Consider the following 25,227-nt stretch of genomic DNA (forward strand, 5'->3'; position numbering starts at 1 on the left):
GATATTCACTCTTGATGACAGACAACACGCTACAATAGTCACTTTGGTCTCAGTTGTGTGAGATTCTTCAGTGGCTTCCAGTGCAATCTTTGCTTTGCGAAAGAGGCCAGAAGATTGTCAACAAAAATCATTCAGGGGATGTCTTTTGATATTCCTTATGAACGTATCCTCAGAACAAACACTTTATAACTAAAAGAAACTGAAGAAGCCACAATTTTATATGGTTACAGCCAATATAACATTGGCTGCAGAGCTATTTTTATTGTTGCTTTGTTCGGACAGTTCAGTTCACCACAGCAAAGCACATACCACTGACAAGATCTTCGTGAAATGATCACTTCCAGTGACTGCAGATCTGCAGGGCAAAGGTTAAGGTGGACCAGTTGGTGAGTTTGGGGTTGTTACTCTTAACTTTCTGTAGACGCGGTCAAAGAAAACCCGGCAGAATGCTATTCAGTAGCTGTAGCTATGTGATGCTAAATGCTCCATCTGAACTGCACATCTCCGGAGACATCTAATTTTCAAATCTGTCTAACCATATTCTGAAGAAACAGCTGCAGAGGAGCGCACGTGTCTTGTCTCTGGAGTGTGCGTGTGTGGGTGGGGCGTAATGGAGAAATGATTAAAGTCAACTTCTCAAACTTATAACGTTTGAAACTATAACTTTTTAACATATTTACCACTATCTTTTATTTGAACTCTAAATGTCTGTTTGTATGCATTTGTTGTTGAGGAATAAACAATATGGACTACTGTACCAAGCTAATACAGAGGAATATTTCTGAACGAAAATGTAGAGACTGATTTTCCCATTTCTTTCCTAGCCTTCAAGTATCATCTCCTCTCCCCTGATCCGTGCTCCCCTTAATTTATCTTTCTTCATCTCAGCTCCTCTCTTCTCATCATTCCTCCTCATCCCTTCACTTCACCTCTCCCCATCTCATGTTTCCCTCCTTACTCATCCGTATACATGAAGGAATGTTATTTCCCCTGAAGGAAATTCAATTGGGCACAGTGGAGCAGAAAGAAAATGCCACTCTGCACCTGTCTGGGGAGGAAGAAGCTCAGGCACAGAGGGCAGCCACAACTGATCCGGTAGGATGCAGGAGGCAAAAACCTTTAATCCCTGTGACATTTTAGCTCAGACCTCTCATCAAAGCCTGCAAGTTGCTGTGCTGCCCATGAAAAAGGAAGGTTGGATGTCTGTGAGAGACTAAAGAAGATGAAGGCTGAAGGACAGATAGGCGGGCAGAGACAGACAAAGACAGACAAGCAGGTGTTGCATTAACCAAAGGAGAGAAATTTTTAAAAATTTGCGTCTCTGGAATCAAATTAATTACTGATTAAAGCCGTGGCAGCCTCGATAAAGAGGCAAGCTTCTCCTCACTTGCTTGTTGTGCATCACATCTTTTTTATTCAAAATGCAAACACCATCACGCTCTGAAATGTTGCTCTCTGCGGTCCCTAGCGATGCTTTACCCGTCAGCTGTGCTCAGTGGTATCATAAGTTCAGTGCCACACTTTGACACCCGTCACAGCCAGCTGGGCATTCACTCCTCCCCTGTGGGCCCGGTCTCCGTAACACCCCAGCAGGCAGCAGCTCCTTTAGCTCTATCAGCCCCCACCCTGAAAACCCTTGCTGTCCGTATCATTCGTCTGCACGACGCCTCCTCCTTGATTCAAGCACGGAGATCCCTGGAAGAGGGGACCTAGGTGCCAAATGTTTCTGCAGGCATGAAAGACAGGGGAGACAGAGAGGGAAAACAGCATGAGATAAATTTTAAACTGAAAAAGATGTGCGCCTGAATGTTAAAGTGTTTCAACATTAAAAAACCTTTATGTTAGCACATTTACGCTTTCTCCTTGTGCTACTCACCAATAAATGGAGCCGTACGTAGCGTGCAAACTTCTCTGTCTACCTTTAAAGTGAGCTAAAATTGCACAGGTCCCTCGCTGTGCTTTTGATGCCTGCCTGCCCTTGGATGAAACGGAAACAACAGAGGAGCATACAGACAGAATATTCTTTCTGACTGAGTAGAAAAGAGAGTTGTTTTTGTCTTCAGTTTTCTCAAAAACAAGTCAGATGATCAAACATAAAGAGGAATCAGGACCTCAAAAGGGCCATGATAATGTCCTGCAGCCAAGAGAGGGGAAAAAAAAAAAAAACAGTACATGAAACTTTATGATTACACACTTTGGATGACTTTCAAACCCAGTGTGTGTGATGAAATACCCTCAGTTTTTCCTGCAACAGCCCAAGCAAGGTGAATGCTGTGAAGTTTTTGTTTATAGTGTAAACGATGTTTGGCGGAGGTCATTCACTAAGTACTCATTTCAATATGGCCCAGTTGAATACCTAAGCATTTCATTTACGCTCAGTGTTTGCTCGGAAGATTACATTATTAATCCACGGAGGACAGAGGATTATGGTTTGTGGTCCAACTGATTCAGAAAGCGCAGATGGGATGAACTAAATTGAGGTCTTATTCTTATAGGCCAGGTTTCGTGTCCTTTGAGCCTTTCCCATCTAAATTCATATTGCATTCAATAGTAAACCATAGCCGCAGCTGGATGATTGGATATGTATTAAACTGGGGATAAACCACATGTTGGAAGCATTTTGTCAACCTAAAGTGAGTGATATATTAAAAGGTAGATTTGTTCTTCGAGGGTTACGCGAAAGGCCCCTTTTACGTCATTCCCACATTTGGTTTCGTCCTCTTTTCTCGCATTTTATCTGAAAGCCCCTGCATACCCATGGCTCAACCCCCACAGGTGTTTTCATTCTCCATCCCTGACCTGACATGTTCTCAGGACCATGCGGGTGTGCTAAAAAACCACGCGCGCATGTGACCACGACTCTGTTCACTTGCGGATGGGGAGAAAGGCATATAATCTTATTATTGCTCCACACGTATTCGGTCTCATAAGAGAGGTCGCGTTTAAACACAACCGACCTTGCCTCAACGATAAGGCCAGCAACGATCAGAGACTCGCTCGTCCCCATTTGATGCGGTGATTGCGCTTCTATCTTTGACCAGTGGGCGGCAAGTCAGGCGCGCTTCCCGAGCGCTTCCGCGGGGTGTCGCCCCACACGGCACAACGGCCACTTGATGTGTAACTACCGCAAAGTCCGTCCGGGAAATGCTATTTTAGTCTCCCAAATAATTTATAGAAGGAAGAATGTTTAGCTATCACCTTGTCTTGTATATCAGACTGAGGTTGAATTGTTCGAAAACTGGGTGGACTGTCCGCTCCGAGCGTCCCCGGGAGAAATCGAGAAATACAAATTTTAAATAAAGGAATACAAATACCAACTTTTCTAGATGGACGAGGCCAACGCTGATTGCACAAAACGATTGTTTCTGTGCACAGATGGTGTTTCAGGTAATTGCACGTTACGGTAGTTCAGTTTTTTTGAGTTGTTTCTTCATTACTTGACTAATCACTGATAATCAAATAAAGGGGGGGGGGCGACGACGACTCTGAATTCAGGGGAAAGGGCACAATAGGAGAGCTTAACAAGTTTCAGGCTTTGCGTTCAGCTATTGGATGATGGGTCGAACTAGTACCAAGCGACGGCGAGTGCGAACGCTCTCGTCCCGCCTCCGCCGAGACACTCTGCGGGGTTGTGATTGGATGCCAGCCCCTGTCACTCTCCCGCCCGCCCGGGTTCGGTTGCGCCGCACCGTTAAGATGCTCGATTGATGGGCGTACGGAGCTGTGCAGTGAAAGGAGAAGCCCTTACGTGTTTCATTGTAGCAAAACAAAACCATGTCCTCTCCGGGTCTCATCACAGCTTGTTGCCGGCTCGCCCGCGACACCCTTCCCGGAGCTCGGCTGTTTTTTCTCCCCGCGCGCGGCGACAGGCGGGTCGGACGACGCTGTTTCGGCGTTTTAATGGGAAAAAAGCTCATAACAGAATAACAACACAGGGCAGCGCGTCGCTGTTAGCGCCTCACACCCGTGTGTGTGTTTGTTTGGTCCGGATGTGGCTCTTTGTTTGTGATCACCGTGGTACGCGCGGGGGGCTCGGACAACGCAGGTACTTCGGGACAATCGGGTAAAATGCACCTGCCGTGAGACGAGGACACAGACAGCGGAGCACATGGGCATCCGGTCCCTCAACCTCCAATCGCAAAGTCACATCTGAGTGTTTCTATCAGACCTTTGTTGTTACGCCGTCCATGGAGCGTTCGCAGTTTTTAGTCTACACCGGTTCAATATTTACCCGTCGCGGGGCTTCAAACCCACCCGAGTATGGGGATGACAGCTGATCGCCCCTCCTCTCCCGGGGCTTGAATAAAAAAAAAAAAAAAAAACGCGCTCCATCTGAATCCGCTGCCCCTCGATTGGAAGCCGGAGTCTCAGTTTCGGCTGTGTTTAACAATAGATGGAGCGCGGAGGGCTGTGACATTTGGTCGATCGCCACCTTAACCTTTCCCTGATCCGGTTACCTTCACACTTGCCACCCAGCAGACCGGCAGTAGCCTGTGTCACATTTCTCCGAAGGCCCCTCTAATTTCATTTGTACTCATTTGGAAAGATTGAATCGTCCACCTGTTCGGCAGGAAAACTGTCTCTCTGAAGGAAGGGTCCAGTGTGGCAGCACCGTGTCCGATCACCTCTCCTCGCGCGGAGACTAAAATTTCTCTCCCCGCTCCCTGATACTTTGCGTTTAAACCCATGGCTGCGGATGATCCTCGAGTAGCCGATAAAAGAATCAGCGTCGCGGTGTCAGCAAAGGCTTGAGCTACAGCGGATTTGTGTAGATTAGCGCCGGACTGCTATTTTGTCCCCCTTGGTCACACTCTTCACTGAACTCGGCGGCTTTTGATCTGCAGCCTTTCCCCTGCCCGCCCCCCCAGCCGCCTGGAAAACTCAAGCAGGGGAGCCTGCTCACAAGCCACGCTATTCATAGGGCAAGGGGGGGGGGGCGGGTTGCATGCACAAGCAATGACCGCCACGGAGGTGTTTGGACCCAGATCTGAGGATACCGAGAGTTTGGCGTTGCTGTCACTCCGCGGATCCGGGGGAGCGAGACGCGCCTCCGGGCTGTAGTTAACACTCCCTGTATACGCGCAGGCTGCCTGGGATGCGGTCGCTGTGACCGGGGGGAGGTAGCCCGTCAGCACAGCCGCGGACAGCCAGACACGAAACGCAGTAGCCGCCCGGACGACCACTTTCCGCACCCGTTTTGACTCTTCACCGGGCGGCCACCGGAGGATGTTCGAGCCAGGATGCTGCGCTTCCCCGTGAAGAAGATCCGGAAGCAGTTCAAGCTCCTGCTGCTGCTGGTGCTGCTCACCTCCGCCGTGTGGTTCACGTACCTGCACATCAACCAGGGCAAGACCATCAAACTCCACTTCAACTACGGGAAAGGTAGGCAGTCCCGAGAGAAACCTTGTCTGTTCATCTTACGTATAACGCTTTCAAGTTTTGTGAAAAGGGTCTCGTCTTTTGCCCTGATGGATAAAAACTAACAGTACCTTAAGACATCTAAGAGGACATTTAACTCCCCCATATGAATACTGTTGTGATACCTCAGGAGATCATACCATAAACTAGAGTAACATCACTATAAAGTCACCATTCAGTACACTGAGCTCCTGCAGGAATATTATAGGAATATTAAAGCGACATCACAGGAGATAATAATGCCATAAAGCATGATAAGGCCACCATAAAATCACCACAGTAGCAGACATAATAACAGATGCAAGTCCTACAGGGAAAAAAATCATAGGTGTCACATACTATAACTTATGATGACGTTAGTATAAACACTACAGACACATAAAGTCATAATATAAACATTGTTAGTTGCCCGGATTTATGAAAAATGTGTCCCTCAAACAACTGCCCTCCTGACTATCACGTACTGATCGTTTTCCCTTGGTTGCTTTGGCGGTGAGGACTGGACTTGCCACAAGAAGAAGTAACGCAGAGCGGCAGCGTGTCTCATAAATTAACAGTCGTTTCCTTCTCCAGGCTGAGTAAAAGAGCACCGCGGTCTCGGGCCAGGTCCAAAGCCAGGCCGCCGCCTTCAGCATTAACAGTCAAAGCGCTGTTCATGAAGGTGGCTTCAGAGGTCACAGGCGTGCCAGTCACACTTAGAAAAATATTAAGGGGTGGGCAGTGCAGGGGGGGAGGCAGATCTCCACCTGCTGCCGTGATCTTTCTTATTACCCAAACTGTATTGCGTCCATCCACTGTGCACGGCACGAGTGGCTGGCTGTAACAGAAGATGATGCCGAGTAATATACAGGAAAAACAACTATTAATGAGAAAAAAAAAAAAAAAAAATGGTGTTGGATGATGTAATTTATCATCACCTACTACAGATCTAACATGAGTTGGTGGTGTACCCTATCTCTTGCAGCTGTCCATGTAAAGTGATACCCAGTGATTATGATGTCCTTGAAGAGTAGAAGCCGCGGACACACATACACGCCTGATGCACTGACACACCGGGATCATTTCATTGTCTGCGATCTTATCTGGGGGGGGCTTTGCCCAGAAACAGACTAGATTTAGTTTTCTGAGGACGAGAGACCTGAATCCTATGGAGGGCTGAAGGCTGTCACTCTGGCTTGTTGCAATTCGAAAAAACTGCAGCTTAAGTCAGTTGTGAGTTTGTGTCAGGATTTAGGGTAAAAATGCAGACCAACACAGTATCCTTGCAGTGGATTCCATATTTATATGTGGTATGTTAAATCTCTTATATTGTTTCAAGAAAAGTGAACAAAAAATGTACATTATAAGCCTCATAATAGCTTAATTTATTGCAGGGCTATTGTGTAGCATGGCACTACATTGTACAGGTGGTCATGATATTTTATCTACTCCCTGCGCTCCCACTAAAGTAGAGGCAGATTGCACTGTGCGTTCTTTAGCCTGTGTGGTTTCGCTGCCCACAAAGTTGCTGCTGATCTTGTGTTAACTTGCCCAAGAGCATGACAGACCCTTGCGTTCATCGCAGAGCCCACATACGCTGATCATTTTTGATATTACTTTGTTCCTCATTTTAAGGATTCAGCTTTGTTGTCTGCCTCGCAACCGTCTGATGAGGAAGGAAGCTGTTGTGCTGTGCTGGTCTGTTTGTCTAATTGACTGTCTTCCAATGGGCAGGCATGTGAGCAGGTCAGCTCACTTAACCTCTTAAGAATAACACGTCCCCTCTCCCACCAAGGGTTTCTAAGTGAGATGTAGTCATTACTGAATATGGGGCTCTATGAAGTGTGTAAATATTCATATCAGGCTGGTAGTATTCTGTTCACGCAAGAATCTTCATTGATTCTTAGCACCGAGATAGGGCAGGTAGAAATAATGTAATTTCATTTTTGGCCTGAGTCCTCCCTTATTTGAATATGAAATGACAATTTGTCAAATTTCCATTCCGCTTGTCCTCATCTTGGAGGAAATTAGATTTATCACAACTAAATCCTCTCTTTCAGGAAAGCACACGTATCAGACAGATTGCTACTAGTACTTCATCCACTAGACAATTTCTTTCTGGCATATGACCAGCAGACTCATGAGAAATAAACATCTTGTCTTAAAGTGCCCCATTGAGGCTGCGTCTGTCTAATTGTGAATGATGATTAGGGAAGCGTGTCGGAGACCGTTGACAGCAGATGATTTTATGAAGTGTTTCAAACTTAGCTGTACTCACCTCAGTGTGCTCCTGTGTTGTCTGACTGGCTCAACATAATGAGGAAGCAGAGGCCTGAAACTTGGAGAAGAGGCCTTCTTCAAGGTGCTTTTTGTAAGTTTTCGCTATTGCTACATAGCCAACGTTAGCGTTAACAGCTGTTTGCGAGTACAGCATCACACTTTATTCCTTTACTCACCAAGAGCTGTTTCCAGCGGTGGAACACAATGCCAGTGTTAACCCTTGTTTTTATTTATTTTTCTATTAGAATATTCTATTCTATTTTTCTTCTACTGCAGTTAGCATACTAACGAGCTAGCCCTGGCTCAGCCGGCCTGTCTTGTCATTTTCCAATAGCGAGTCACTGTAGTGTACACGCTGTCCCGAAGAAGTAGTGCTGCTCAGAGGGCGTATTATAACCTCTTGTATTGTAAACACAACGATGGCTGAAGCTCTTGGCAAGCACCATCACCCCCACCTGCTCCAAGCAAGAAGCCATGTTCGATGGCAGAGAAAACGTACATATAGCACCTTTTTTAATGGCACCCCTGTGGAGTCCCCCATGGCAAAGAAACATGGTTTTGTATACGATCAATTTTTCTCACTGAGTGTGTGTATCTCAACAAACCTGCTGAATACATTTACTACCTCATAAAACATTTTAAAATAGTTTGCTTTGTAACTTGCTCTGCACTGACCAGTTTGCTGTGACCTTCTTCTCCTTTTATCTGGGCATTGCTACCTTTTTTGGTACATTACATCCACCTGCTGTTACCTTTGCAGTTGGCAGTAATGTGTATGTGCGTCCTTATGTGCATCCTGGTGGATATGCAAAAAAGACACAAATATGGGAATCTGTTCATGGAATGGTAATGGAAAGTGACACTGTGAACTGTCTGACAAGTCTGTGAGTGCTGCGTTGAAAGAAAATCACTCCTGGCAAGTGTTAATTGCCTTGACCCACCTTAAATAGGAATGTTAATGTTTTTACCTGGCTAGTCATGTTTACATCCTGTCTTAAAAGGGTTTTTGCTCGGTCTAAATGAGCCATTACATCGCTCACCCAGCCTGTTTACAAACACATCAGTACTCAGAAGTCATGTGGTCATTAATATCACACTTTGGTTGATATGCATAGAAATCAGTCACACAGAAGTGTCATCGGGTCATTTTGATTCAGAACTGTCATCATTCAGAGCACTAAGCCAGTCACAGCCATATTGAAATGGGCCATCATTTCTGCCACTAAATTATTCAGTACAGGATGGAGCTGTGTGATAGACTTGTGATAGAATGGTGATTCAGTTCACTCACCTTTTTGTGATTTGTAGAAAGCAGAAAGTGAGATAGGAGAGAAGGAGATCTAATCTCAGGCAAATGATGGCATACATGAACGATAGTTTGAGAAGTGAGGAACTTGACTATTTGGGCACAGGGTGCAGATTTTTAACAAAAGTCTAAAAGTTAAAGTAACTTCCTTTCCTATAAAACATCTGTGCTGTGGGTGTTTCTTAGGGCATTCATTTTATTTTTCTTAAAAGCCAAGGTAGCTGTTGTGACTGTGATGATGGGGAAAGCCGAAAAAAGGTATAATTAAATAGTTTTCAGATTGCGCACTGACCAGACTGGCCTTATTTAATCAGAATTTCAATGAGGAAGTATGTTGGCAGGCAGCGCTGCGGTGCATATTAGATGAGTGCCACATTTATGCGGCCACCCAGTTGTACAACAGCCCCCCTGTTTTCCAGCATCAACAGGTCCACTGAGGAGGAGGAGGAGGAGGAGGAGGCTGGCTGCATACAGGCCTCTATTGATTGACTGTGATTACACATGTGGAAGCACACACATATGCATATAAACACTCCACTACCCCCACCCAAACGCACAAATATGTTTCCTATATATTTGTAAAATAGCCCACAATACACACTTGCACTTGATATCATCACTGCTCTGAAGGGATAAGGAGGAAGTCAGAGAGGGGAAGTCTCAGGGGCCTCGACAGATTGGCTGCTTGGTTGCCCATGGAGACAACATATGGGAGAGGAGCGTGTGGTGTTGGGCTGGTGAGATGTTTCAGAGTTGATTTCATCAAGACCAATGCTTTCACAGGTTTTGAGGAAACTGGAGTGCGTTAAATATCCGCTGAGAGACTAAAAACAAAACAGACACAACTTGTGGATGCAGTGTCACTGTATTGTAGTAATATTCTCTTAGAGAGAGGGACAGTTAAAACTGAATTAAAGAACCACACACATTCAAACGCTTGGATATAGTTGCAGTTCACTATCCAGTTGGATTTGGTTTGTTGTTGTCTCTCAACAGCAGCGCCCTCAGGCTGGCTCGCTGTCATGGTAACCATGCCCTCCGATGTCACCTTCCCTAATTTTAGCTCCTGTGGTTCTCACGGTCAGTCAGCTTTACCTGCGCCGGAAACACTGGCAGCAAAATTGTAACAGACACCACCTTAGTGTGTGCAGGAGGTTAAACACATACACAGCACCTTTTCGTGTTATCATTTATTCATGCAACAATTAATATCGTCAGTTACCTTTTCAGATTTGTGAATAATGCAGTTGCCTGGTTCCCACTTCCACCTTTGATGAAATGGAACATTTTTTAATGGAAGAGGGAAGAACAGAACAAAAAGACACAAACAAACCTACATGCTTAGTAAAAAGCAATTTCCAAGACGGTCATTTTGTATATCTTAGGTGTGTTTCTGACAGAGCTGAATTGAGCTGCTTTTAAAGGAGCACTGAGCCCAGTGTGTGTGCAGTCGGCAAGTCTGCATCAACAAAGTGGTTTCGGCATGTTAAACCTGGGACACGTGTGAACCCAGCTGGTTGGTGCGACTTTTAAATATTGCTTCCATTTAGGAATGCTGGGCCTCTGTTAATCAGATATTCTAAAAAGTTTTAAAATGAGTGAATTCTGAAATTTTAGCTGTACTAATGTGGTGATTTATATTCTTTAGTGCCATACTGTTTTCCTGGCTTAACAGCACTATTTCCAATTTCCAATTCGGTACTGTAAGCATATAGATCAATTTACAGACAGAAGTTATTGCTGCAGAAACCCGGATGATAGAAAAGTGGATTTTATAATCCATATGTCTGTTTCTGCAATCATTGAGAAATAATTAAATTTAACAATACTCATATAGAGAAACTTCATTATATATGAAACAGTCATTTAATTTGCAGCGACTGTATCTTTGACATCTTATTTCATTTAAAAGGTTGTGTCATAAAAGCATACACATGTGGCAGTCAGTCCGTTGTTAGCTTGTCGCTGGGGAGCAGGGATGGGGACAGACTCAACCATGAATCTGCCCCACAGCTTATCTAACCAACCCAGTAAATCTCCGTCTGTGGGTAATTCCTCAAGGAGGATGACGGATGTCCCCATAACAAATCGCACTGCAGCATCCTCAACATGCCTATTGTAGGACCTGCCTGGTGGAGTTGGAGACAACAGAAGGATTAAGAGGGGTGAAATAATACCTCATGCTCTTCTTATGTATATATTCATTTGCTTACATTTCATTGCACATGTTGTCATATTTGTGCATTTGCTCATTCTCATATACATGTGCACATAGTGCATAGGCCCTCATTTTCAGAGGCTCAAAAGTAATTGGACAAACTAACATAAATATATATATGGATTATTTTTAATACTTGGATGAAAATCCTTTGCGGTCAATGACAGCCTGAAGTGTGGAACCCATGGACATCACCAGATGTTGAGTTTCCTCCCTCGAGATGCTTTGCCAGGCCTTTACTGCTGCTGCCTTCAGTATCTGCTTGTTTGTGGGTCTTTCTGCCCTCAGTTTTGTCTTCAGGACGTGAAAAGCATGCTCAGTTGAGTTGAGGTCAGATGACTGACTTGGCCATTGAAGAATATTCAATTTCTTTGCCTTGAGAAGCTCTTGTGTTGCTTTGGTAGTATGTTTTTGGTCATTATCAATCTGTACTATGAAGCACCATCCTATCAGTTTTGCAGCATTTGGCTGAATCTGAGCAGATAGTACAGCCCTATACACTTCAGAATTCATCCTGCTACTTCTATCAGCAGTCACATCATCAATAAACACCAGTGACCCAGTTCCATTGGCAGCCATACATGCTCATGCCATAACACTGCCTCCGCCATGTTTGACAGATGATGCAGTATGCTTTGGTTCATGAGCTGTTCCTTTTCTTCTCCATACTCTTCTCTTCCCATCATTCTGGTACAAGTTAATCTTGGTTTCCTCTGTCAAAAGGATCTTGCCAGTGGTTATCACCTTATGGTAAACACTCTGTATTTACATTCCTGAAGGCTTCTTTTGATTGTACACTTTGACAATGATGCACCTGCCCCCCTCAAGAGTTTTCTTGACCTGGTTAGATGTTGTGAAGGGGTTTTTCTTCACCAAGGAAAAAATTCTACGATCATCCTCTTTAAATGTCTTCGGTGGTCTTTCAGGCCTTTTGGTGGTGCTGAGCTCGCCAGTGCATTCCTTCTTTTTAAGAATGTACCAAATTGTTGATGGGCCACTGCTGAAGTTTCTGCCATCTGTCTGATAGATTTGTTTTGTTTTTTTCAGCCTAATGATGGCCTTCTTCATTTGCATCAACACCTAACTGGAATGCAATATTTTTGTTAAACCCCTTGAACCTCTTGATTGAAAGCTGAAAGTCTACACTTCAAACATATCTCGATGGCTTCCTTTTGAAATCCATTGTGGTGATGTACAGAGGCAAAATTGTGTCACTGTCGAAATACTTACGTACCTAACTTTAGGATTGAGAAACTAGGCTACATTGGAAGGTGAGGAAAAGCGTTGGAAAAACACAGGTCCAGAGTGCGTTAACCTCAGGGTTAATGGAATTTGTGTTGGCCTGCCTAACAAGCCACCATCAAGGTACCAGCTCTGCCCCATGCAGATGAGAGTTCTGGCCCACAGCCACTGCTTTGCCGCAGGAGGTGTGTGTGTGTGTGTGTGTGTGTGTGTGTGTGTGTGTGTGTGTGTGTGTGTGTGTGTGTGTGTGTGTGTGTGTGTGTGCGTGTGTGCGTGTGCGTGTGCGCATGTCTGTGTGCGAGAGAGAGAGTAAGTGAGTGAAACAAAGATTTAGTGTAAGTGAGAGGGAAATGTGTATGTGTGATGTAGTTTGTTTTCTGCAAGTGTGCTATTGCATGTGTCTGTGAGTGTGCACTTCCCCGATCTCGCTGCCGTCTGCACTTTAGCCCCAGTGTTTAGCCGAGCAGAAGAGGAAGCAGCTGAATGATGGTACTGTCTGCCCGCTGGCACGTTTGCTGCGAATGGGGGATGAACATTTGGGAAGGAGGGACAGGGCAGAAGAAGGGCACCCTTCTCAGGCAACAGGTGGGACATGCAGCAGGATGCATCAGGAGAGGATGTGGCTGTGACTCATAATAAACCTAGCCCTTCACAGTGCACAATGAGTGTAATCTGTTTGTATATGGAATTTTGGTTCCTTACGTGGATGTGTACACAACATATGAACTTAACTGTGGAAAGCCCTTCAGATGCAGCCAGCTTATACAGCAGGGGTGTCTAATAATGCAGCAATCGTACTGTTAAAAATGCCATCAAGATTTAATTAAGACCAGAATCCTCGGTAGAGTGTCATAAAAACCACACAATTTGGACAATCTACTGGGACACTTCAGGGAGAGAGGAGGGGAGTGTGAATCAGAGAGCGGAGAGTGATTTGGTGGTGAGTTTTAAGAAATGAGAAACAGTCCGAGAGTGAAGGAGAAAGGAGGGAGGGCAGAGAGACAGATTTCAGGTGGGAGTATCGACTGTAGACGATCATGATCCTTGTCATGATGGGATTTGTCAGTTTCCCCGTGCTCAGGCTCGGTTCCGCTCTTTACTCTCCACCTCTGCAGAAGGGATTTTCTTTCATAGGGTTTCTACGCAGCGCTGGGCTGTATAATCTCTGGTGTTGCCTTACTGTAAGTGATCCAGACCTTGCAGGATTTCAATCAATCATCAAAGAGTGTGTGTTTGTGCGCTCCCTGCTGCTCAGAATGAGCTTTCTGTAGTGGTGGTTAATGGGGAAAAAGGTCACCACGCCTCGAGGCTGTGCTGGCTCGCAGCAAAGACAGAAAGGGTCAGAGGAGAGGGACTGACAAACATGAGAGACAGAGGAGGCAGAATTTTTTGGGACAAAGATGTTGGTTGTAATCAGCTTTGTGGATTTTTTTACAGCTCTGTTGAAAAGTCATAGAAATGGATACCCTTGATATAAGGGAGTAGATTGACCGTAACTTGCCTGTCCCTGTGTGCATCTCTCTCTGTAGTTTTCACTCGTATTCCCTTTCACTCATGTTTTCTTTTGAAATCACCATCTTGGACATTCTCACTGCTCAACACTCACTTGTGAATATTTACATGTTTGCGGAATCAGATCTGGAGGTGGGATAACAATTCATCTCCATTTATAAAAGTTTGTTGGGTAAAATTGAGCAGTGAGGGGGGAGTTGGAAGTTTCCTTAACTTTGACATTTAAGGGCTTTCACTAACACGTCAGGTTGCCTTTTAGATAAAACCAAATCCTGCGCTTTATATCTAGCTCTAAATCTAAAAGAAAACACCTAGAATATGATGTGATGGTGATAAGGTTCCCCACTGCTCAACAGCACGTCTGACGGGGCTCCCCTGCTGAGAGCATCCAAATGTGAAACTCTCATAGTGTTTTAGCATTAGTTAGTTGAGCTGGATAGTGTATCTTCGCTTCTTGACTTATTTTATTTTATCATTGTAGCTTTTTTATTTTTTTTTATTTTATCCCATCTTACATTCCATCTGGTTCTATCTCACCTGCCATCCAATTTGTATTTTACATCTGTCTGTCTCCATCTTTATCTTATTTCTCTGCATGAAGCGTAGGAGTTTCGGAGGAGGCGGAAGAAGAAAGCAAGAACAAGGGCTGCACTTTGTCATTCTTTTGTTATGCGTCTCAAAGGCCTGCTTTCCAGCTTGATTACCATGTGAGCTGCTTTGTGAAGGAGTGCGGCATTGCTCTCTGAGGACTGTCAAACACTGTTCTCTTTTTTTCTATTGTGACCAGTCATGAGGAAAGATATTCAAGAGAAGAGGAAAGTTTCCTGTTTATTCTGGAGCTGCTTTTGTGTTTGTATAACAGTGCATACTTGCTTTGAGCCCTGCCAGTGTGCACTGAATTTTGACGTTTCTTCCTTAATTTAACTTCTATATAATTCACCGTAATTATATACCCTGTTTTAGCATTCAATGTACCACACTCAAATTCTTGTTTATCCCTCTTGTCTGAGTCTCAATCACAATAAACCAGCTGATAGAAAATCACGGCTATTAATCTTTTGATCAGTAAAAGTTTTTTTTTTTTTTTTTTTGTTGTTGCCTCTTTTACTGACAATATTTTATTTTTAATAGCTTAGTTTGTATTTGTGGCAGCTGCTCTGGGGAATAGTTGCAGGCAAAAAGAAGGTTATAACTGCAGCATGTTTTTGGAAAATTATGAGCATCAAAGATTTTACAAAGAGCAAAATGGTTTTAAATGGCGTTACTTCTCCAACTCTTAAAGTTGCCTCCCATGACACTGTTGATGTTCTTGACTTGAGACAGATAAAAGGTTCAAAAGTGCCCGAACTAGACTTTTCTCTACCTTGGCTAGACATCCAGGAAAGGCCACTTCTCTCACCTTCAGGTTGAGCCTCTACCAATTACATGGCTGGGTTTGGGCCAGTTCATCAAATCACCAATGAGAAAATCGCTCTTAAATCTCAGCCTTTATTGACTTCGTCTCAAGTACAGTATATCAGGCAGTATTCTCTATCTAACATGATGATAGCTGCAGCCAAGGGCACTGCTATAAATTCTTTCCTCCTGGGCAAAAAGTAATGCTGGCCTCCTGAGATCCAACTTGGTAAGTTATAAAATCTGAAATCTCTAGCTTGAGGTTCATCTTTTGCTACACATCCTTTTTCACAACTTTACATGTACCATGAGACCCTCACATAAAATATTACCTCATACAGTAGATAGACTAGTTTCCCATTCCACTGTTCCTCTTGTGACACTCTTCACCGTAGAACTTCTTCTCCGTTGTGCGAGAAATATTAGTTTTCTGATGGCCTGGACAGTTGTATTGTTCACTCTGCAACGTTGCTGATGACGTGCTAAGGCAGCGGCAACATTCTTCACAGCAATGGAAAGCAGCAAATGGTGACGAAAGGACAAACTGAACTTAAAGGCTATAAAGTGAAAGGATATAAAAGATCAGCAACAAATAACAGATTGACAACAGCACCTGAGGCTTATTATCTGAATATATTTCTAAATTGTATCAAAGGACAGCAGTGTTTAGAGGCAAAGTGTGTGAAGCATGGACGTGCTTGTGGTTATCTTGAGTTTTGCTCAGCATTGGGGATTTACATCTGTGCTGATTGCTTAATGGCTTCGTTTACATGATGGCACAGAGGCGACATTCTTAAAAGATGGTCTGACAGAGAGGCCATTGTATATCTAATGTCGCCACACTTTCTCCCACCGCCTCCTCAGCCCTCTTATCTCACATTTCCTTCTGGCTTGGTTGCTCATCTTTGTTGTCTTTTTGGTTCTCAGGCTCTTCTTTCCTCCATAAAATGACACATCCATGCCACCCTCTATTTATTTTATTTTTTTTTAAGATCAATTTTTACACCTACAAATGAGATGTGGGACAAATGCAAGCTTTTCATCTGGCTGCATTTGACATGGAGATTCACCTTCCTTAGCAAAGCAAGACAATTCAACTCTATTATCTCTCTGTCAAAATGCTGCTGCTACCCGCCCTGGCAGTGGAAATGAGGTGTTTTTACATTGCTGGGGAGGATAGAAGGACTGGCAATGAGCCGATGGGTATAATACATCGGTCTAGTGCTTTTTCTGACCTTCTGATTGTTTTCCAGAGAATAGAGAGAACAGTCAAGGCCTTGTATTCATTGAGTGCTGGAGAATAGAGCAAGATTTCTAATGTACTTCGTTAAAAGTGGGTCGGACAAGTTATAGATGTGTTTACATATATGTGTACACATTTATAGTTGCATATACATGAAAAGAAAACCCAGATAAACATTTGGTTTCCTAATTTAGCCAAGGTTGTGTATATGATTTTGTTAGTGGGATGAGTTGGCATGCTGCACATACTGACCTGAAATTCCAGTTTTATTGTGTTGTGCATGTAAAATAATATAGTCGGCTCTGTACAACAAAAGGCTTGTTCCTTGGCTCTCTCCTCCTCAAAAATATAAAGAAACTAAGCGCAGGATGGAATACGTTCACATTAAAAGGACGGTAAAGTCAACTCCATGACAATTCCTGCATGTTTTTTTTTTTTTATGCAAACACATTATAGGGCATTAAAAGTATAATAGAAAGAACAACAAACAACTACATTTCATAAATGTGTTTTTTTTTTTTTTTTTTTTTTTTTTTTGGACACATGAACGAGTAGAATGTCAATAAAAGTATTATATTTACATACTGCACATACAGTGAGACCATCCTGCACCAGAAAGGTCAGTTTTCATCCTAACAGTAGCCATCATTACCTGTTCATAATTAAATAAAAGGTACTTCCATAAATCCTCCATACTGTGATGGTGTCATGCTCATCTGTTTTAGTCTTTGCGGGTTTTTCCCTTTTTTTTAATATCTTTGTTCTTGATTAACTGCTTTGGTCTCCCTCAGACCCCACTGTGGACTGCAGCATTCCACATCATCACCCGCCATGGCTCTCTGGAAATAAACCTCTTAGCAGCTACATCACGGGTCTCCACCACTTCTATCTCAGAGCCTCTCTGTTCTTTGCAATTAGATTGAATCAAGCCCAATCACTTTGACGACAAAGTGTGCCCATGTAACTCACCTATATTTCATGATTTCAACAGTTTATTTTGCTTGCCGAGTTAATGCTCATTATTGTAGAAGCTTGTCACAAATGCACAAATGCCCTTATCAAAGTTTTTTTTTTTTTCTTCTTTTTTTTTCTGCTGACTGTGCAGTATGTTTGGGGTACAAACTGCGTCAACACCTCTTGCACAGTCAGTATCAGTGACAGCTGCAGTGAAAGCATCTTTTTAAAACCCAGCGTAGTATGGAGATTCCTATCGGGTTTAAAATTTTGCAGTTTTGCAGCTCCACGTACCTTTTTATAATTTTTGTGTGCCTGTGTCTGAGGGTAAATGAAGGAGTGAAAAGAAGATACATTTTTGTTAACAACAGTTTCCTACCTAGTATTGATGGAGAGAGTGATAGTGTGATTTGGCTCTGGATTTGGCTTCTGCAAACAGGGTCCGTCCAGTGTGTTAACATAGAATAGGCCTCGTCTTCTCCTCCCTATCTCACTCTCATGCTTAGAATTGTAGGAATGTTGATTATATTGCCTCTTCATACTAATCTGCTTTCAGCCCGCACATTTGTCAGATGAAATGTGCACTCGCGCGTACACACAGACAGACACACACACACACACACACACACACACACACACACACACACACACACACACACACACACACACACACACACACACAATAGATGTGGACACATAGAGGAATAATTTGTTCGCTTGCTGGTGCTCTGAAAAAACAAAATCATCCAATCAAGTCTCAGTTAAGTCAGAGTTCTGCTCTTACAAACGGAGTCATCACATGCGCAACCTGACTCTGTTTATTAGGCTGATCAGATGGAGACACACTCATTCAGTGTGCAGGTGAAGGCCTCACTCAGTTGGGTTAAGTTTAATATAATTTCAGATTGCTGTTAAGAGCTGTGTTTACCTGAACATATGGCACAGTATGGACTGTCCACGCCATCTTTGCTGTCTTTGCTCTTTTTGTGTCAATTCACTTGCATTGATGGTTTCCTGTTTGCCAGTGTTTAGATAGGTGCAGTGTATTACTGTGTGTGCAATTTACTGCACTTATGTGAGAAAGAAATGAAAGGAAAGTGAGGTTGTGGCACATATGGTGGTGTGCTGCAGGGGTTTGACACATTATGATTGAATGCAGTGGGCAAAAGAGAAAAGTCTGATCTCTTGTTCCTGTCAAATAAGAAGTATGTGGGACAAATTATAACAACATAAAACATCACCCAGCAAAAGGCGTAACAAGACTGAGTATTATTTTATCAGCCAGGTCATATAGGTTTCGCTTGGGTCCCAGAGGTCAGCCGAAATTCACACGGCTCCAACAAATTTTCACCCAGCTTCAACTTGGTCTGCGGAGTTGGTTCTTCTCACGTCTCTCCATCCAATGTTTCTCCGAAATCTAGATTTTTTTTTTGTTCTCCGTATCTTTGCCTTTTTTTCTTCACAAATATATCATTAATGAACAACACAGAGAGTTCATTGACCAAAGTCATTTCTTTGTGTGCTTGCAGGATTTCAGTGGATTTGCTGTTGCCAGAACTCCCTCAGTATGTGCTCTTTCCTTACTGCAAGGCTAAAATTTCTAATTATTGCTCAACAGCAACACAGTCAACACTAGTTAAGGTCATTACAGAGCGCTGGGCAATGAAAGCGATGATTGATAGACTTAATGTTCTTAAAATGACATATTAAACAGGTCCAGTGAGCTCCACAGACTCCAGTGAGTCTGTTTGCCTCTTTCTGTTTACCACGGTGTGTATTTTCCACTGTTCTGTTTGGAGTTGGACTGCGGTTTGGCCTTTCTGCAGGTGGTGTCCTTCCATCATTGCAATGTGCCAAGACAGGGAGCTCTCTCTCTGACACCCTCACCCCCTCACCACCACCACCACCACCACCACCTCTCACTGTCTGTGCTGCAGTGAGAATAGTGCCTGTGTGTGATGTGTCTGTAGAATGTAGCGCCTGTGCTCCGCTGCAGGCTGCTGTCCTCCTGGGTTGGATATTATCCTTGCTGGTACCCACGCGCACTCAAACACACACACACACAGAAACACACACACGCGCGCATATGCCCTCCGTTCCATCCATTCCCTCATTCAAGCACTCTCTGCTCATTCATATGCTACAGGGGATTCCTATTTTGCTGCCTAGATTCTATTCCTTCCGGGGTTTCGGGAGTCCGCACCTGTGGGGTACATGCGCACACACACACACACACACACACACACACACACATTTGTGGGCTGAATCTGCATGCCTCATATTTAAGCTGTAGGATCCCCCCCCCTGAGTTCCAGCTGTGAGGAAAATAGGTGCAGGAGCTGTGAAGGAGACCCAAGAAATTGAGGAAGGAAAATATCGTCAGACGCCAGTTGCCACAAGAGATTCATTTTAAAACAGGCTTAATGTGGACTGTACATATTTTAAAAACTTATGGACCCTTTAAGCCACATCACACTGTGGCTTTATTGCTTTTCACAAAGAATACTGCCATAAAACAGAGCTTTTTATATCACTGTTAATCATTTGACACAGAGGTTGTGTAACCATCAGTGCAGAGAACCTGAAACCTGCTGAGCGCACAAAAAAAGATGTTGGATAGAGTTGTTACAGTTGGATACAGCTGAAATCAGGTGGGGTGCCATACAAATGAGCTCTGTGTGCATTTCTATAGGTGCGGCGTGTGTATGTGCAAGTGTTTCTGTGTGCTTCAGCCATTATATAAATGACGGTGAAACTACCTGAAGCCTATATCAGCTTTCCACTGCCACATTTTCCTGTCAGCAGCTTGACTCACACAGCTACATGTGAGTCAGCTGAGTCTGACACCACATCCCTGTGGACAGACACGCTCGGAGTTCGCATACACGCACAAAAGACTGTACTCTCACACCCACACGTAGCAGTGGCAGCCCAACCCGTTCGAGAAGATGAATGAAGTGGACACTAGTTTAAAAGTCAAGCTAAAAATGGCTGTCATTGCTCCACTCCCTGTCCACCATCCCACAAACATTGTGGTTGTTTTTACTTGACTGAGCATCTCCGGGAGTTGGGCCTCATGGCCTTGTCCTGTTAGCCCAGACAAGCCTGCCGCCCTCAGCAACTTTAGCACTCTATTCAGGTCAGAGCAGAACACAACCTCGCACACCCATAATCCAAAATGTTAAACAAGGAATAGTGCCATTGCCAAAAATAAATCGCACAAATCTCCCCAAAGGATTCCCAACTGTTGAAAAATTTGCATGTATTTTAAGGCTGCCGAAATTAAACCGTTTGGTAACAAGAATAACATGAAGATTTTTATGACCAAAACTATCCTGTTATGCCATGAAAAAGACCGGTAAGCGGTAAATAATTGTCAGGGGCTTATATTGTGCATGTGTAATTCCAAGGTAAATTTCACACGAGCATGCATAGATAGATAAATAGACAGCTGTGTTAATACACCATGTTTAAGGGCTTAGATCTCTTTTCAGAAAACTAGCAAACCTATGCGTATGTTTTTCCCTGTCAAGCAGTACTAGAGAAAGGGCAGACACTCACTGCTGTTCTCTGTTTGAGGAAATACTGTGTATCTCGCTGCCTGGGAGCTATAAGGCCAAACCAGAATACAGAGTAGGGAGGCAGTCATCGGGGTGAAACGTTCACTCAGTCCAAATTGTAAATTTACAAACTTTACTGGTTAAAGGAAACATGCCATTTTGTGAGGTCCATGGCGCTCCAAGAGTTATTCTGTGGCATTTTCTGTCAGCCTGCCACACATTCTGTTCCCTCAGGTAGTCATTAACCTCATTTCCCCAAAAATCACTTTCAACAACCTTAGGAGAACGGGGTTCTATGCTGTCCTATGCTGTCCCGTTCGGGACAGAACTCCCGCATAAAACTAGGAGTGAGTGTCACAAGGAGTCTTTTTTCCACTCAAAGTGTTTAATAGCTGATTAAGGCTTGGACCAGGACCCGCCTGTGACCGATTAACAATCAGAGGTAGAGCCTATTTAACCTGCCACACTCCCTGACTCCTGAACAGCTCTGGAAAGTAGGAGTAGGCTCTGCCTGTCTGACACTGTTGCCCAGCAGCCGAAAACAAAGGCTTTGGAGTATTCTGCCTCGATGTAATATTTCACCTCTAGAGAACGTGAGGCAATAATCTGGATCTAAACCTAAGTTGTCTGACAAACTGTCCCAGAGTCTGGGAAAATTTCACTTATCCTTTCTGCTTTGCCCTCCCAACAGAGGCTCTCTTATAAAACCTATGTTATCCTGATGAACCACGCACTGGGATAAGAGTGCGTTATTCCTGCTGATAAAAGTGACAGCAGAAAGACCAAAGGATTTGCAAAATAGAAATCTCTGGTTACATTGCATTGTGCACTGCAAAGACAACTGTGTGGTTGCATTGGGTAATTCTTCTCCTTTTCAATGATGGATGTCTTCCCGTATGATTTTCTTGTCACGCTGTATATTTTGACCAGTTATCTGTGAGAGAAGGAGAGAGAGATGGAAAAGGAAAGTACATGTTCAGACATCAAAATAGGCACACGTGCAAGATAAATCTCCAGTAGCTGCTATTTTGACAGTGAATTCAGAGTCTAAAAACATTAACAGGTTGATTTTTCTTTCAAACCTTGTGCATTAAAACACACAAAATAGCAGCTTTTTTATTTGTTATTCTGGAGAAGGGGAATAAAAATGTGACATTTAACATATTGTCTGTTGGTCAACACACAAAGTCTTAAAACAAAAAATTGACATCAGCTACTTTTCTGAACACGCTTCCTCCCCTCTCTTTCTCCTTGCCCTCTGGCACTTTTATTTAAAATTTCCTGCCATCGCCGTTTGGGCCCTCCCAGCGTTCCCTCCGGTGTTTCCTCTTTAAATCTCTCTGATTCACTAATTGAGGGTTAGGCTGATGGGTGTGTCAGAGGGCTTCAGGGCCAGACACATGTAACATGCCTTGCTTTGGAGATGCTCTGTGGACACACGCAGATGCAATCAAGCGGTCACTAACATTTATCTTAAGGCCATCTGGGAACTAAGATGTTGGGACGTGTTTGTAGCCCACTCAAGAAATCACGTAATTAGACTGCTGTGTGTGCATGTGGGTATGTGTGATGTTGTTTATGGGGTTACAAGAAGTGTTTTTAATGACTATAATTTTTTGCGTGCCTGTCTACACACTTCCTTTGTATGGCTACTCGGGCACACATCAAAGGCGCAGACAACATCAGTGATGACTACAATGCAAGCGGCAAAATAAAGCGGGTAATTCTCTCATTATGCTTAGCTACTGCTTTTTACTACCACTTTACTAATGTGGCAGTTTGCTCACATACAAAACAATGCATCCAGTCATGGCACACTCACATCATGACAAATATTCAAAGGCAAGTTTCTTTCTGAAAGCATGTGGTTGTATCCAACGAGTTTCTGAGACTGCTGGACTCTAATAGAAAAGGAAGGCGAAATAGTGGCAGCACAGCATGAGACAGACACCCCACATCCTTCTATCTATCTCTCTCTCTCGCTCTATGTATGTATATGTATATGTATATGTAAATACACCTGCTCTTCATTCAGTTTTTCCTTTAATTATTTTTGTAAACTCTGCTAGGCAGTTGTTTCTCCGCTTTCTTTACCATCCTATAAAGCACCGACTTATTACATTTTACCAGCCTGTCAATTCACTAGTTGTCCTATTTCATTTCTCCAAAATAATATATTCTCCCTTCTAAATATTCTCTGGAGCATCTGACAGACAATATGGGGCTCAGTGAATTCCCGAACTCTTAATCCAATTTCATAATTCACAATTCCCCTTTCCTACCCGCTTGCCAAGCCGGCAGCAACACAAGCGCAGAGGGATATGTGCACTGACGTGTGGACTGTCAGTGAGTGTGAGCAGAAGGGTTAGAGGTTTTGTACAGCAGGCTGCTCTGAATGTAGAATAAACTGCAGGTTTAAAAACAGGTCTCTCTTCAGGCGATAATTGCAGGTCCCTTATCTGCACTTCTTAGGGTTCTGATGAGACTGGGTCAAGGTATTCAGCTCCCTGGATGTAAAAAGGCACTGGCATAGGCAGTCCTCTGAAATCTTGCTCCTGGAAGACTGAATGACATGAGGGTTTTGTTTACACCCTTAGTGCCGTTTAATTATTTCTAAAAGTCAGTCTGGTTCTTACTGGAATTCTGTCCGAACATATTTGTTTGTGAACCACTTTATCTCATTATCCCCCTTTTTATTTTTCTTTCTTTTGACTATATAAACTCTGTGTTTTTTTAAGTCTCATGGCTCTGGCCGACCCGTCCTCTCTAAAGCCTTACGAGGCCCCGGCTCATTCCTTGGTTCTGAACTCGAATGTCTCGGCATCCATTCATGGGTACGCAAGCGTGATATTGAATCACGCAAAGAAAGAGAGCTCTGATTTCCCTGCTGGGTTTGCCCTCTGTGGCCCCTCGCCGTTACCCCATCCCCCTCACATTGGGTGGCATAGAAACACAACATGGCCAGAGGAAGGAAACTCAGATGATGTAACCGAGGACCACGGGTAGCTAGATGAGACAATGACAGTGCTCTCATGGCTCTTTCATCACCCATGCTTTTGTTTCTTGTTAAAGATGTGACATTTTTAGCTCAAATGTGATATGATAAAAGTCCTAACGTTGCCATGGGCTTTAATAAATGCAAAATTAAAAGGTAATTTAAAGAAAAGCTGCAAAAACCTGAAAGCTTAAAGAGCCATTTTTCTCTTGTTTCAAATCAATACTCTTCATTCAGACATAAGTCAGTGGTTGCTTCTCTCTGTGGAAAATCCTGTTTGATAATCACGCTGCATTGTAGGCAAACACTGATCAGTCGATATTTCTGCCATGATGACTGTCCCAGTTTGCGTTTATCAGCACACTGGCTCATTGACTAGGACAGGGCGCTGGGTATCCAGGGTGACAGACTGACCAGCCGATGTTTAATGTGGAGCCTGACCTAGGTTAATGATCCAGCAGGAAGAAAGGCTATGACAGCAGAGGCAGAGAATGTTTCTAAATATTAAACCTCTTTTATCGGGGCGTTTTTTGCCTATAGGACAGCACTGCAGCCCTGGAGTTGATAGGGATTCTGTGCCTTGCTCAGAGGCACCGCAGCGGGCCTGTCCTCATGTTGATGGGGACCATCTATAAATCACAGATAGAAAATCAACCCAGGCTCCCCGGTATGCAAGGCTGGCACATCACCATTCTTGTTTTAATGACTTCATAGATGTTACTGTGCATGAACAAACAGTTTCTTTTTATGCATATATTGCTTTGCTGGTGCACTGTTGGACCGCTCTCAAGAATTAAATCATGATCCGCTAATGCTGGGTAGATACAGAATGAGGTAAAGTCTGTGAAATTCTACCACTGGAGCAGCCTCAGCCTTTCGTACACAGATGATGAGAAAACTGCATCATGTGATTCTGCTGCTGTTTTGCTGGCTTGTCAATTTGATTAAATCCCCCATCATGAGAGGAAGGCGCTAACTGTTCTTGTGTCACACTATACGTGCCAAGGTTCCTTTCATGCCATCAGGGAATCAATGGGGACTTGTTTCTGCATGTGGCACTTTTTTTCTTTCTCTGCGGAGGCGGTGTGCAAATCGATGGCTTTGAACTCAGACGAACAGCAATTC

General features: G+C 43.7%; 1 protein-coding gene across 1 annotated transcript in view; it reads left to right on the forward strand.

Moving 5' to 3' along the window:
• The first annotated feature begins 3,337 nt into the window (after nt 1-3,337).
• b4galnt4a (beta-1,4-N-acetyl-galactosaminyl transferase 4a) overlaps nt 3,338-25,227 on the forward strand; it is a 131,880-nt gene continuing 109,990 nt past the window's right edge. Inside the window, 2 exon segments of the mRNA XM_040133915.1 lie at nt 3,338-3,387; nt 5,086-5,382. Coding sequence (XP_039989849.1) covers nt 5,241-5,382 — 142 coding nt within the window. The 5' untranslated portion in view covers nt 3,338-3,387; nt 5,086-5,240.

The sequence above is a fragment of the Xiphias gladius genome, chromosome 8 (assembly GCF_016859285.1).
Source record: "Xiphias gladius isolate SHS-SW01 ecotype Sanya breed wild chromosome 8, ASM1685928v1, whole genome shotgun sequence".
Taxonomy (NCBI): domain Eukaryota; kingdom Metazoa; phylum Chordata; class Actinopteri; order Istiophoriformes; family Xiphiidae; genus Xiphias; species Xiphias gladius.